This window comes from Cynocephalus volans, chromosome X, assembly GCF_027409185.1.
Source record: "Cynocephalus volans isolate mCynVol1 chromosome X, mCynVol1.pri, whole genome shotgun sequence".
NCBI lineage: Eukaryota > Metazoa > Chordata > Mammalia > Dermoptera > Cynocephalidae > Cynocephalus > Cynocephalus volans.
Genome location: NC_084478.1, coordinates 11,347,550 through 11,363,276, shown reverse-complemented (window position 1 = coordinate 11,363,276; position 15,727 = coordinate 11,347,550). Strand labels below are relative to the sequence as shown.

The 15,727-nt window shown below is 44.6% G+C and overlaps 2 protein-coding genes across 2 annotated transcripts in view; one reads left to right on the top strand and one right to left on the bottom strand.

Moving 5' to 3' along the window:
* LOC134367165 (G-protein coupled receptor 143-like) overlaps window positions 1-15,727 on the top strand; it is a 350,752-nt gene that overhangs the window by 31,334 nt on the left and 303,691 nt on the right. The gene's annotated exons all lie outside the window — the stretch shown is intronic.
* Window positions 1-15,727, bottom strand: part of LOC134366951 (H(+)/Cl(-) exchange transporter 4-like) — a 30,392-nt gene that overhangs the window by 9,745 nt on the left and 4,920 nt on the right. The window contains 5 exon segments of the mRNA XM_063083530.1: window positions 803-1,348; window positions 2,462-2,542; window positions 2,662-2,868; window positions 9,447-9,569; window positions 12,466-12,653. Of these exon segments, the coding sequence (XP_062939600.1) occupies window positions 803-1,348; window positions 2,462-2,542; window positions 2,662-2,868; window positions 9,447-9,569; window positions 12,466-12,653 (1,145 nt within the window).

Sequence of the window (15,727 nt, the reverse complement as noted above, 5' to 3'; positions counted from 1 at the left end):
TTTCCATAAAAGAAAGCTCTTTAGGAAGGGCTTTCAAAGTATGTCTGACTTTAACGCCGTGTTTAAAAGCAGGAAGAACGAAGCTGTCTCTTCTCTGGCTTTAGGAACAGAAATGAGGAAAGCACACGGTGTCATCCACAGCTCTTGAGGACACTCCTCGTCAGGAGACGATGTGTGCAAAGAGACCCCGTCATGGCCCCAGTCCCACCCAGACTGGGAGGCCATCACGTGGTGTGCAGCGTAGGTGCTGCCACACAGTCTCAAAACTCTGGGTTTGCATCTGTCTCTCCCAGAGGCATGTGCTCTTTAGGGGCAGCATTCTGTTTCGAGTGCTGTACACCTTGGACTTAGCACAGAGCCTAGATACAGCGGATGCTCAATGCATGCTCATCGATCCAAACTGGGCCACACACGGACTTGTCCCACCACCTGGCATCACCCTGCCAGCAGGCAAAGCTGTGGTCACCCCTGGTCTGGGAGTGAGATGAAGTGAGCTCCGTGCCCAGCTCTGTCTTCCATATGCTGTGGGTCTGATTAAGTCACTCCGGGTCTCTGAGCCTCAGCTTCCTCAATTGTAAAATGGGATTAAAACCTCATTTTGCAGGCTTGTTGGTTATTAAAGAATTGTGTCCTGATGATTGAAAGAATGTCAAGTGCCCAGCACATGAGAACATTCAAGAAAGGTCGGATCCCCTTTTCCTCCCATGACAATTTTGTTCAGGAGAGTAGGGTGCTGTCCCCAGAAGGACATGGGTTCTTCCCCCCACCAGCACCCACCCTCACTTTCTTACCCTTCACTTACCTTCATGCCAAAGGTAAATATGGTGATGACGATTTTGAAGATCAGTGCCAGGGCCAGCTGCCACATGGCTGTGTAAACGCCAAAGCCAGCTGGCCGGTCTGGGATGTCATCCACAGGCCGGGTCATGTTGGGGTCATTGATGTAGTCACACAGCTGGGAGGACTCAAAGGCCCCACAGTCGTTGAACATCTCAGAAATGAGCACACTGGTGCTCTGGCGTGTGTAGGGATTGGGGTAGGCAATGACAGCTCTGATGGCAGTCACCACAATGACCTCCAGCAACGGGTACTTCCCTAGCCGGGTGTTCTTGCGCCTCCTGCACCAGGCGATGTTGCAGCGGATGAAGAGGGTTCCCCACAAGCCCCCAAACACCCCAAGCAGGATGAAGGGGAAGAGTTCAGCCATGTACCAGGGCGTGTGATATTCCACATAAAAGAGAACAAGGTGGCTGTTCCCAAAGCGATTGATGGATCGCAACGTGAAGGCCGCCACCAGGGCCGTGAATAATGACATCCACGATGTCTCCGAGAGAAAGTAGTAACTGATCTGGAATAAAGAAGTCGCAAATTAGTGACTGGCCAGAGAAAGAGCTGCTCAGAGTTCAGGCCCTTTGGTCAGCAGCCACCTGCTGGTGCCCACCGTGAGACACACTGGGACCAAACATGGACGAACGGCACTCACTTCATCAGTCAGTCCAGGCTTGACTATGACAAAATGCACCAACGAAGATACCAAAGTGATCTAATTGTGTCTAAAAGTAAAATGGATACTGAGCAAGGTGGCTTAAGCCACTTTTTTAAAGAGAAAAATAGTTAATCATAATTCTGTTTATAGCACAGAGACCCTCCTAAAAGCAAATAAACGTCTGGATTTGATTCAGGGGTTGGAAAACTCTGGCCCACAGGTCAACTCTGGCCCACCAAAAGTATTCATAAGGCACACGAGTTAAGAATGGTTTTTACATTTTTAAATGGTTGGAGGAGAAAAAAAGGTTTTTTTGATTTGAACTACTCAGAAGAGCAATATTTTGTGACGTGAAAACTATAGAAAATTCTAATTTCATGGTAAAAGGCCACAAAGAAAGTTAAAATTGCATAATGATAAACACACACACACACACACACACACACACACACACACACACACACACACACACACACACAAACACACATAGGATATTAAAAAAAGAAAATTCTAATTTCAGTGCCCATGGGAACATAGCCATGCCCATTCACAAACTATGTGTTGTCTATGGCTGTTTTCATGCCACATGGCCAAGTTGGACAGTTGCAGCAGAAACTGTGTGCCCCACAGAGCCTGAAATATTTCCCATTTGGCCCTTTACGGAAAACGTTTGCCAACAAGCCAACCCCTGGAATGATCCATTCGCGTTACCAAAACCAAAAATGCTTAATTCAGTTGGCTCTGAGAAACACTGAAGACACTATAAATCTTCAAAAAAGAGTCATGTTGGCAATTTTTAAAACAATATTTTTAAATGGCAGAAATTATAGCTCCTTTATTAACTGCAGGAATTTTATGCAACACTTCTTTGAATGTACTCCTCACAGGGCAGGAGACGAAGGCTCACTGCTGTGCCAGTCATCCACGGGTCCTTGCCTCTCCGCCCCACGCATTCCCTCTGCTGCCCCTTCTCACCTCTTCCAGACTGAAAAGCACACCCCCGATCGGAGCACCAAAGGCCACGGAGACTCCCGCCGCAGCCGCCGCTGAAAGCACCTGCAAGGCAAACAGTTACGTATGAGCTCCGGACCCTCCGTGAACACCAGCGTGTGCAGGCGAGACCACGGAGGGGCTGCGGGCAGAAGCTTTCCTGCAGTGGAAGCTGGCCAGCTCACCTCGCGCCTCTTGCCCTTGTTTTTGCTGTACTTAGAGAAAAGTCTGCTGAAGAAGTTGCCACAGCAACAAGCCACGTGCACCAGCGGCCCTTCTTTCCCAAGGCTCAGGCCGGATGACACTACCAGCACCAGGGTGACCGTCTTAATTAGCAGGGTCCACTTCCCCAAGTAGCCCTTGTTGATGAAGCCGCTCAGAATGGTCTTGATCTGAAACAGAGGATCGAGAATGAGAGGGAATGAACTGTTTCAATGCACGGCCAGGAAAATAGCTGTAATTCCTCTGAGAGGCATTTTTAAAGTTTTGATTCACAAAGTCATGTGGAAGACAGGCTCTTTTGGTTTTCCATTTGTCTATATTATATTAACCGAAACTTACATGAATATATAATTTTATATTAACAGAAACATTGAAAAATTCAATGCAAGTAAACCTTAAGCATTCCCAAAGTACTAAAAGATCACAGGACTGAATAAGTCACTTCTAAGGTCTCATTTTAGTCATGATGTTTTGTCCTGTTCACATTACCCTTTGCTGTGTTGAGAAGAGACATACAAGGGGTCTTCAAAAAGTTCATGGCAAGATTCGTATTATCTTTAATTCCATTTTTCCACAAACTTTTTGAAGTATCCTCATATACCTATGATTTTAACCGCTACCTTTTGACTCTTGGAAGATATCCCAGAGAAACGACAGGGAGAGCTGGCCAGCTACGTGACAGAGCAAACAGAGTGAAGGAGTTTAGAATACGCCACCCAGAGTATGCCACTCTGGCAGATTGACTATTTGAGTTACAGGCACTCAGAAAACAGCAGGTGCAAGATCTCTCTGACCTTCATTTTGTTTCTTAAAAGAAGGAGATGAAATTCACATGTGAAAGATGCCCTTCCTGTACTAGAAGGAGAGTGTCATTCTTATCATCAAGGATGGGAAGTTGAGGCCTAAGCAATTCTGTACAAACCAACGTTGTTAGACTAGCCCTTATCCTCCTAGTCACGTCTCTGTCACTCCCCGAGCCCAAGCCCCTTTACCCTGTCACATTTTCATAGTTGACTACACTTTGTCCAATGCAGCATATAAGTGCACAACTCTAACTGCGTCTTCAGGTCTTCATTTCCTTATGAAGGGTCCCATGTTATATAAAACATATTAAATAAATGTGTATGTTTTTCTCCTATGGATCTGTCTTACATCAATTTAATTCTCAGGCCCAGCCAAAAACCCCTAAAAGGGTAGAGGTAAAATCCTGCCTCCCCCACAAGAGCAAAACGTCAGTTGAACTTTAGGTCAAGGGTTGGCAAACTATGGCCCGTGGGCCAAATCTAGCTTGTTGCCTATTTTTATATGACCCACAAGCTAAGAATGGTTTTTACATTATTTAAAGTAATATAAATAGTAATAGAAATATCACATAAAGTAAGAAAAAAATTACTTGCCTTTCAGTGAGAATAGTTGCTAGATCCTGCTTCTTGGCCCATAGGCCTAAAGTATTGACTCTCTATCCTTTATAAGAAAAGTTTGCTGGCCCCTTGCTGGAGGCGATAGGTAAAATGGGTGTTTACTGTCCAATTCCTTCAACTTTTCTATATGTTTGAAAATATTCTTAACACAGTGTTGGAAAAGGAAGAAGATGCTCAGCATTCTAATAACGCACCTTTGGGGGATATACAGATGTCTGAATCCATGGCAATCCCTTTTCTTTCGCCAAATCCTATCTCTTGTATTGAAAAGGACTTTGACTACAGGGAGCATCGTCTTGCTCCATTTTCAGACCTGCCACATTTTGTAAATGCCAAGTAATGGCTTTCTTCCTAAAGGCGTGCTTGAGCATTTTGCCTAAGGCTTTGAGAATTCAACTCAGTGCCAATCTCAGTGACTAACTTCATACACTCTGGTCCTCTCCCCCAAAATGGTGTCCTTTAGGATACAGAAACATTACCATGGCTACATAACCTCTACCTCCAACCTCTCCCACAATTCGCTAAAATGGGGTGAATGTTTATCACCGAGCTGGCAATTTACAAGCCTGTAATCACAGAATAATTAGACGCCAAGTTAGTTACTCCATGAATTTCGTGGTCGATTTCTTTTCCCATTGTGTAATACATAATGGGACAGTGTTATCGCTTGTCAGTGCCATTTACATAACTTCAAAGTGCCTCCTTGTGGACACTGCTCTTCCAAGTATTCAATTTCTCAAGTACCTATTACAGTCCTTCACAACCTCAGCGCTCATCAGAATCACTGGGAATTAGGAAATATTAAGAATTGTCTCTCCCCAGAGAGATTTGATGTAACTGGCCCCGGGTGCATCCAGGGTATGAGGAGTTGTACAGCCTCCCCAGGTGAATCTACAATGCAGCCCAGGTGGAGAACCACTGCTCCATTCCAGGAAAATGTAGCACAGGTAGCCCTAATTTCTCAATATTTAAGAGACGGACCTGAAACACTCTTGGTTCTTTCACAAATTCCTGCTACTGAGCGTCATGTCACCTGTGGTGACTTAGGGAGGGTCATGAAGTCAGTGAATCTTCAGATTGTTAAAGGGGTGTGCACAGGACCATTTTCATCTCAGGAGCAGGCGAGGGAAAGAGCCCATGCGAGCAGGTCGTGCGTGTCTTCCTGAAGAACTCAATGAGCTCCTCCCTACAGGACACGCCAGAGGCCTCCTAGCTGCGCAGTCAGCTGGTGTTTCTTGAACGAGCCTTTAACTGATGGCAAACTAGTGGTGGCGAAACCAGGCCTTAACAGGTGGTAGTTGGCCTAATGGATCGTGTGCTCTGGGGATCTCAGATCCCTTTATTTAAGGGATGTTTTATTACGCCTGCCACAATCCTGCCCTTTTGTGTTGCCTTGAATAAATTTCTCTATAATTTTTTGTCAGTTAGTTAATGTGGATTTGGACCCCAGGGTACAGTTTAAAAGCATAATAGCACTTAGAAAATTACAAGCATCTAAATTACCTGAGCCTTTGCCAACCATGACATGTGGTAAGTTGAACAGGGTAATAGGTATTTTGTAATTCTCTAAAATGATTTGACAAAATTCTCATGATCAAATTAGGGACTAAAGAAGGCAAATTCATTCCCAATAGATGCCAAAATCCAATGACTTGTTTTAACTTGGATTCATTGAGACTGAAGCAAGCAGGGCTTTCACAAGATGTATTGCAGTGGATTTGTGATTTGGTATTTTTAACTTTAAAACCAGAATACTTTCTGTTAAGTAAATATTTGCAAGAGGGTTCATTTCTTGTAATGAACGGAAACATCAACTCAGAGTAAGTTCTGAGAAGACATGATTTCATGTACGAGGATACTTCAAAAAGTTTGTGGAAAGATTTGTATTTTAAGTCTATTTTTCCACGACCTTCTTGAAGTCCTTGTATAGTTGATAGTGGTACTACTGATAAAGCGAACAGAAGCAGAAAGAGAGACTCTTACCCAGTTCTCTCTAAATTCCCAAATCCATAAAACTATGAGTGTTCACTTTTAAATGTGCCTTACAGAGCTTATACCTAAGAAGGCAGCACCTACCCCACTTGGAGTATTCAAGACACATAAAAAACTTTTCTCTAAGTTTGCATTTTAAAAAATGTTTCCAAAGAACCTTCATTTTAAATAATAAAAATGTGATCCAGTTTATTTTTATTTTTTTATTGTTTTTATTTTTTTTTTCTCCAAAGGTTTATTTTTTATTTTTTTTCTCCAAAGGTTTATTTTATTTTATTTTTTTAATTTTATTTTGTCGATATACATTGTGGCTGATTATTGCTCCCCATCACCAAAACCTCCCTCCCTTCTCCCTCCCCCCCTCCCCCCAACAATGTCCTTCCTGTTTGCTTGTCGTATCAACTTCAAGTTATTGTGGATGTTATATCTTCTCCCCCCCCGGTTTTGTGTGTGTGTGTGTGTGTGAATTTATATATTAATTTTCAGCTCCCACCAATAAGTGAGAACATGTGGTATTTCTCTTTCTGTGCCTGACTTGTTTCACTTAATATGTTTTGGAATCAAATGCTACGAGGATGAGCAATTTTTTAAATGTATGTAGGCGCATTGCATTCAAAGTTTGTTTTTAAATAGTTTGGTTAGTATCTTTGCTAAAATGAAAGAATAGCTCCATGTCTCAACTGAAGTCGGTGCACATATTTAGTAGGGCTTTGACCAGGAGGACCTTCTTTTTATCCATGAACTGAAATTTACTTTTATTTACTTTTTAAAAAATTTACTTTTATTTACTTCAATTTACTTTGATTTACTTATTTTCCTTTTTACTCTGCCCTTTTCCTCCAAGAACTGGGATAGGTACTGCCTTCTTAGGTTAAGAATTTCAAGCTCTACTATGAAAATTTTGCTACTGCTGAGTCATAATAACTAAACTTAGGTTATTTGGTTCCTGATACTTTAAAAGATTGTTATAAACTCTTTTCTAAATGGAGAAATGAACCTATTACATCCATATTTACATATGGTTAAAAGAAATTACTAAAACAAGCACTATGTACCCAATCCCAAGTTTAAGAAATAGAAGAGTGGGTCCCTTTGACAGCCCCATGTTCACTCCCCAGGAGAAACGTCCTACTTCCCTTCACCACTTCCGATCATTTCTTTGCCTTTCCCTATGGACTCCTATTATAGAGAGAAGCATCCTTTATATATTCTTCTGCAACTTAGTTTTTCACTTGACATCACATTTTTCAGTTTCATCCACGTGGATGTGTTCCTGGTACTTTTGTTATATAAGAAATTTCAATGCTCCTCTGGGTAGTTCACGTCTTTTGAGTCCAGCTGTCACCACTAAAGATGCCCACTTCGAGTGAACAACAAGTCCAGCCAGCCCTCAAAGACAGAGCTCATACTCGAGCTCCAGGTCTGTCTGTAAGATCACAAGCTGAGCCTCACACCTCTGGTTCCTGGAAGAGGAAGACGGGACTGCCCATCATGCCTTTTATTTCTGCTTTAAATTTTCCACCAATTCCCCACTGGCCATCTCCTTATTTTGGAAATATTTGAGTCAACAACATGTATCGGCGGGTGGTGGGATCATAACCTCAGACGCCATGGTGCCTTAGGCTTTAGATGTCAGAGAAAATGCAGTCAGCTCTGCTATAATACTTGTTTAGAAAATGCATATTGGTTCCAATGCTATCTATACATTAGGGAAGAATTTGAGCATAACACAAATTTTATGTCTGTTTATGCACAATTTGCTCGGGGAGAAATACTAGGTGAATGCAGAACACCGTACCCAGCTGAACCGAGCTATGTAGGAAAACACAAAAAATACATACACACATGCCTCAAACATCACCCAGTCCACACGTGTGCTGGGGAGCCACACCCGTGCACGCCGCTGTCACAGCTTCCCCTCCAGGTCCAGATAACCCTCCTGCAGCCCCTTCACAGTAACTCACATGCTGCAGCCCTTCTGACACCCACTTCCACAGCCAACTTCAAGTTTTTTCAAGAAGAAACATACTTATTGTAGTATTGACATATTTCTTGGCTATTTAATGTGTAAAACTGTGCTGCTGTTTTTACTAGCCTATCTTTTTTATATGTATCACTGATGAAGTTTTTGAGTATTGTGTTCCTAACCCATTTTCTCCATAAGCCCTTTTTTTTAAATTGCATGATTTTGCATGGCATGGTGATGTTTAGGAATGCATATGTCACACTATAGCAGAACTGGCTGTACTGAGAAAATAGGATGGTAATACGGCTTGTTTTTTGGGTTCCTGAAGCAATTTGTCAATATAAAACATCAAAAATTCAGCATGACATATTAAGATTTTTCCCTATCTTTCCTGAAACAAGACCATATTGAATTTTTCTTCTGACCATCTTTCAATGACTCAGCCCTTCCTGTAACTGCCTGGACCAGCATCAGTGGTGGAGGGCACCACCCAAGGCTGGGGACGTGTCGCCACAACTGGTGCACAACTACATCTTCAAACTCACCATCTCTACCGCGTGTGGGCCTTGCTGCAGCACCAACTTGAAGAACTGAATTGCATTGATTCGAGGAATAATACAAGAATTTTAAAAATTATTTCTGGCTAAAATTGTCACTCTCTGGGCTCTTTGCAAACCAGCTCAATTATCATTATTCTGCCCAGTAGATCCTTGTAGGTTTCAAGTTCAGTCTCAGGCATTGGCCCTGATGGATGAGCTCACTTCCCTCATACTTTGGTTACATCAAAGCACTGAAAACTATTTATAAGAACGCTAAATTCACAAGGGTAAATTCATAGTGCATGCGGTGAAAGTGAAATTAAGTTTTGCAAAGATTGCTATTACCTGGTCATCAGAAGAGCAGAATGTGGCAAGTGAGTTTAATCATCAGTGAACTTTCTCAGCAACAAACCTCCGCTATTGCCCTTTTTTCACATTATATCATAGGCGCACTTCCGAGGCATCCCAGTGCCAATTTATGCGTGTGGTTAATGAACTCTGATTCCATAGGCCTTAAGAGTTATGCCAGGTTTACTACGACAATGGTTTAATCATCTGAGAAGCGATAAAGCAGAAATCTTGGATACAGAGTATGAATCCTGAACTCACAGTTGACCAGCTTGGTGACCTTGGGCAAGTTCCTTAATCTCTCTGCGCTAGTTTCTTCAACTACCAAATGAACAATAATAGTACCTGCCTCACAGTCTACTGTGAGGAGTAAATGAGTTAGTAAAATGAGTTCATGCTTGGAGCTGTGCTTGGCACAACAGTGCTACGGAAGTATTTGCTATTCTTATTATTGGTACAAAAGAAATTCAGCCACGACTCACCTCGGGTATGCCAGAGCCACAGGCATATGGTGCAAACACGCGCACCAGGGAGACGGCCAGAAACGCAAACAGCAACTCCCACAGGATGTATATTAAGTAATTCAGAATGTAAGCACTTGCACCCTAAACAGACACAAAGGAAGAGGACATGAGCCATGGCAAACCTGAGCAACATACCAATGCCACCCCTCTGTCGGGAGAGCAGACGCTTTGATGGGATCGGGCAGGCCCAGTCCCTGTCTTGTAAAAACAAAAAGGCCAGAGTCGGTTTTATCGACTGTCGCCATCGCTGAAATGGGTACACACAACACAGCACCGGTGTTCCTCCAGGAGCTGTTCACGTGCACCTTCCACCGGCTGATGTCTCAGAGGCAACGGAAGCCGTGAATGATGCTCGATTTTAATCACCACTTGCACTAGAGTTAATGAACGGTGTGATGCAGAAAATTCTGTCTTCAGAGCCTGGAAGGCCTGTCTTTCTTGTCTGCGGTGGACTGGTCTCTCCGAGCTTTCATCGAGGCCACGCTCACACCCCAGCAAGCAACTGCACTGGCGATGAGCAAGGGTGGGAGCTGTGGTTTGGAATGCTGCTACTCAGGTGAGCTGCCTGGCCCAGCAGCCTCAGCATGCCTTTGGAGCTTGCCAGAAATGCAGAGTCTCAGGTCCCATTTGAGAGGCACTACTGTAGGGAAAACTTGATCATCTCCCTCAGAATACTTCACTGATTCCAAATTATCTGGTATGTGGGGAGCATTTTTCTGAACCAAACACAAGGTCTGGGGTCTTTTCGGTTGAGGACCTGGTCTGCTGAGTGGAGTCTGCATTTCTTTAGGCCTCAGGTTCTTGCTACCATCTGGATGACTCAAGTGAGGGCGGAAGGAAAGAGAGGTCACCTACAAGTCAGGACACGGACACAGCCAAATGTGTTCCTATTAAATGCAAAACACATTCCAGAAGACTGCTCTGGCCTTTACAAGCACATATATTCACACCCTATGAGGTGAGAGTTCGGACAGAGGAATATCTTTCACCCACTTAAATATGTACTCTTTTTGGAGGCTAAAAATAATTTCTCACTCCTACTAACAGTAATTCTTTGAACCAAAGTATAAATATTAAAAGTAGTTGAAAAGATGGATGGCCATATTGCCCCAAAACACATATTGCAAGTAGAAGAGAAGAAATAAAATATGGCGCCCAGCCACCTCTGCCTGCCCACACCCATCAGCCCAAGTAGAGAGTTTCTTTTTGGAAGTGACAGAGAGCACTGAGAATGTGTGAGATTTCAAGATCTCTGTCTACTTCTGAGATTTGAAGAAATTCATTTTCAATTCCAATGAGAAAGGGGTTTAGCAAAATGGCAAAGTGCATTCCAAATGTCTTCAGCTGTGCTAAGTTGGTCAGGCAAAAAAAAGTGGGGCAGGGAGGAGACGTATAAACAGATTACATGTACCTTCCAAGAACAGTTCTAGCTTAAATGGTCCTCACATCACCCCTAATGTGAAGCTTGGCTCCTAGCTCCCCTCACCTGGCTTTCTGATCCTTCAAGGATCCAGTCATTGTGGTAACCACTGAATTTGGTTAAAAGTTAACCCTTTCCTGAGCTTAGATTTTTATAAAGATGTGAAACTCTAGGTGCCTTGAAGGCAAACACTAGGTCTGTGGTTCACCACCACATCCCCTGTGCCTGGGACATTCTCTTCACAGAAAACCCAGAACATCCTCTGTAATGAGCTCATAAAATGGAGTGGAAGATAACTGAAAGCACAATAAGGTACCAGTTCATACCCACTAGCATGGCTAACATCAAAAGCAGATAATAATAAGTGTTAGCAAGAAGGAGAGCAAATGGGAACCCTCATGCACTGCTGGTGGGAAGGTAAAATGGTGCAGCCACTGTGGAAAACAGTCTGGCAGCTCCTCAAAAGGTCAAACACAGAGTTGCCATCTGACCCAGCAATTCCACTACTGGATATACACTCAAGAGAAATGAAACATGTGTCCACAAATGTTCATAGCAACATCATTCATAATAGCAAAAAGGTGGAAGCAACCCATGTTCATCAACTGATAAAGTGATAAATAAAATGTGGTATATACCCCCACAAATGTGAAAAATTAGATTTTAAAATTAAAAAGTGGTATATCCATATAGTGAAATATTATTCAGCCATAAAAAGGAATGAAGTATTAATTCATGCTACAACATGAAGGAACTTGGAAAACATTGTGCTGAGTGAAAGACGCCAGACAAAAAAGCCACACATTCTATGACTCTATTTACATGAAATCTCCAGAATAGACAAATCTGTAGAGACAGAAAATAGAGTGGTTGCCAGGGGCTAGTGGGTTGGGGGGCCACGGGACTGACTGTTAATGGGTACAAGGTATCTTGGGGGTTGATGAAAATGTTCTAAAGTTAGATTGTGATGATGGTTAATTGTACACTTTAAATATGGAATGTGAATTATATCTCACTAAAGCTGTTATTCTAAAAAAAGATAATTCAACTTTTCTCCTCAAATAAAAGGTATAAAAATTAATGCTATTTCTTCAGCATGATCAACAAACTACATTCAGTAAGAAAAATAAAGCCAAATACAAGGCTTTTAAATATATATGTATATAGGGGCCGAGCCCGTGGCGCACTTGGTAGAGTGCGGCGCTGGGAGTGCTGCGACGCTCCCGCCGCGGGTTCGGAACCTATATAGGACTGGCCGGTACACTCACTGGCTGAGTGTCGGTCAAGAAAAGGACAAAAATAAATAAATAAATAAATAAATATATATATATATATATATGTTTATATAGCACATGAAACAGTGAGGAAGGGTTTTCCAAGTGAAGTCTGGGTGGCTGCATTAGAGCTAGAGAAAAGCAAGTGACACTAGTATTATGCCGTGGACTGTCATCGCAATAGACACTTGAAGGTGAAATGACACTCACGAATCACCCCGCAGGGTTCCAAAGGCATGTGGAATTGCGTGAGTCTCCAGGACGACCCTGCCCAGACACCCACCTCCGACTGATTCACCAGCAGCTCCGACCATTTCTGCCACTGTGGACACTTGTCTCTGTCCTCAAAAGTGGTTTCATGGGAAGTCCAGCAGCACTGCTTGTGGCTGTACCAGAAGGCAGACTGGCAGACACCTTCCTTCAGGTCTGTCATCCAGTCGACGGCAAGATCGATGACCCCAGCCAAGGTGCCTGGAGGAAGCAGCACAAGGTTTTGCCACCAAATGTGAACCAAACTTGGGAAACCCATGCTTATTAGGACTTTCCGGATTCTTTAAATTCTGGGTAAGGGATCGTGAGTCCATACAAGTAGATAATGACTTTAAAGGCCAATAGAAGTGGGATGAAATAGAATGTGCAGCAGAAACAGAAACACCACGTGTCCTCACTCATAAGTGGGAGCTGGAAAATAAATTTAAAAAGAAAGAAGGAAAGACACAAGGATCCCAATAATACTTTTGCAAAGGAGAGAACAGGACCGAGGTTACCAGAGTTGGGAAAAGGGGAGGGGAGATGGCCAAGGAAGGGACTGGTAAAGGGCCACCCAAAACGATGACATGGTGTCATGCCGAGTGTGCCAATTATCCTGGTCGGAGCATCGCATGTTGCACACGGCTACAGATATTCAAGGCTGTGCCCCACACACATGTACAGTCACTTACGTCCCAACGAAAACATAAATAATAGACTGTGCAGCTCAGCGGGCCACAAAAGGCTGCCTTGCATCTCTTTCCAGAATAACTCATTCTAGTCTTTTCCAAAGGCAAGGAATGTTCTCCGGCTTCTTAACTTGTGAAACTTTTACTGAATCCTCACTTCAGTATCGGGTTCACACCCGCATCACCCCCAAAGGCATCCGCACACCCACATAGGCGCACCCCGTCCATTGTCCTCTGCTCCGTGCGCAGCGGCCCGCCTGGGTCCCAGACACCCTGCGTCCTCAGGCCCTCAGTTACCCTTTCTCTCTCCTGTCCCTGCCACCTCCCCTTTCTGATGGCTCCTTCCCAGCAGCATTTAGTGTCAACACTGCCCGGCCCCACCTTCCCCTCCAGCCACCGGCCTTTCTCTTCCGTTCGCTCAGCCTCACTCCGCTCTGTCCACCTGGAGACCCGCAGCTCAGGCAATGGCCTTTGCTCAGTCCTCATCTTCCAAGACCCGATCAGCAAACTACAGCCCACAGGCCAAATCTGGCCACTGCCTGTTTTCGTAAATCTAGTTTTATTGGAGCACAGCCGTGCCACTCAATGAGGTGCCGTCTGTGGCTGCTTTCATGCTACAGAGGCAGAACTGAAGAGGTGACACAGAAAGTGGGTGGCCCACCGAGATGACAATATTTAGTCCCTGGCCCCTTACAGAAAAAGTGTGCTGACCCCAGTTCCAGACCTCTCAGCATCCTTTGACACTGCTGACCACACCATCCTTCTAGAAACACGCCTGCCCTTGGTTTCCACAATATTATCCTCCCCTGGTTTCCTCCTGGCTCTCTGGTTTTCTCTGTCTCCCTGATCTCTGCTCTACCCAACTTCTAAAAGGCACATTTCCTCCAAGCTTGACCCTAAACCCTTCTCTCTTCTTACACTACGCTCTAGACCCTGGCCACCTGGTTCACGTCCTTCTATTGCCACGGAGCTGTAGCTGTGCATATCTAGCTCTGCCCTCCAGGCACGTAGGAGCTCCTGCCTACTGTGCTCAGTCACCACAGAGCCCAGCCACCAGCTCCACTGCCCATGGCAGACATCACCCATCGATCTGACACACTCTACTGGATTCGCCTTCACAACGCTTTTGACATGCCCCTGTCAGACACCACTTATGCACTGTGCCAGACTCGTGTGCAATCACCCTCAAACACCCTTTCTAACAGAGCCCCAGGCAGTCAAAGCCAATGAGCAGCAACTGTCAAAGGACACACGTCTATTTGTCTACTTGGGTCTGTGGGACATCTCCACCCCAGCTCTCTGCATCCAACGCTGAGCGACAGTATCTCCCTCCCAGGCCCAGCTTTGCTCGCAGCTGAGAGAAGGGCCCAGCATCCAGGTACTTGTGCAAACCAGAAACCTGTGTACACATCCCGCTCTGGGCAATCACCAGATCCTAGCGACTCCAGCTCCAAATCTCTCTTGAATCGCTCCTGTCCCCTCCTCCCCATGGCCTCTGCTAACATTCAGGCCACCGTTTCAGAATCATTTCTGTCTGGGCTGCAGCCAGAGCCCCCTTTCGGGCCTCCATGCCCAACCTGCCCCCCTCCGGTGGGTTCTCCACACTGTGGTCAAACAGGCTTTCAAAGCTGCCAATCTGACCCACGCCAGCCCCTATGGAAAAGCCTGCCACGGTTTCCCGTTGCTCTTGGGAGAACGCCCAAATCCTCAACAGATTGCTGTCCCTGATGCCAGGCACCTCGTATCTCTCCAGCCTCATTTTTTTCCATCACTAACCCCCACCCTCTGCCCAATCCATGTTTCTGGAACATGCCAGGAGATCCTGTCTGCACCATCTCGGCAAGCGTTACCCTCCCTCCACTGGGCAGGGTCCTCCTTATGTTCCAGATTCCAGCATTTATATCCCTCCTTTGGGAAGCCTTCTCTGAGTTCCTAAGTGTGGCCCAAGTGTATTTCTTGGGCCTTGCCCCATCTCCATACCTACTGTATCGTGATCTCATGGTTAGCAATATAGGTATATATACGTCTGTACTTCCACAGGCTATAAATCACAGGAAAAAAAGGTTTCATTGTCTGGTTTTCATGCCACAGAGGGGGTTAGATCAGTCGTCCAGAGCCTGTGTCCACTGTAAGTGGGCAAGGAGACTACCTGCCTTGTCTGTTATTGTACCCACGTCAGGCACATAGTTGGAGCTGTATGTCCACATTGAGTGGATGACTGCAGTAAATTAATGGAGGAAAAAATCAAAAAACTCAGGTCCCTTCATTCACTCAAGGGATATGTATTGAGCACCTACTTACTACGTGCCAGTCACTAGTCCACATCCTGGGGATACAGCAGCGAACAAAGCAGACCCAAGTCTCTGACTTCATGGAGCTGTACCTCGCAGAGGGAACAGAGACACTAGGCAAGTAAGTAAGTAGCCAGAGACTCCACTAGAAGGTGATAGGTGCTAGAGAGAAAATATAGCTCGATACAATGGTACAGCCGCCTTGGAAAACAGTCTGGCAGTTCCTCAAAAAGGTAAACACAGAGTTACCATTTGGCCAAACAACTCCACTCGGAGGCATATACCCAAGACAAAAACATGTGTCCACATAAAGACC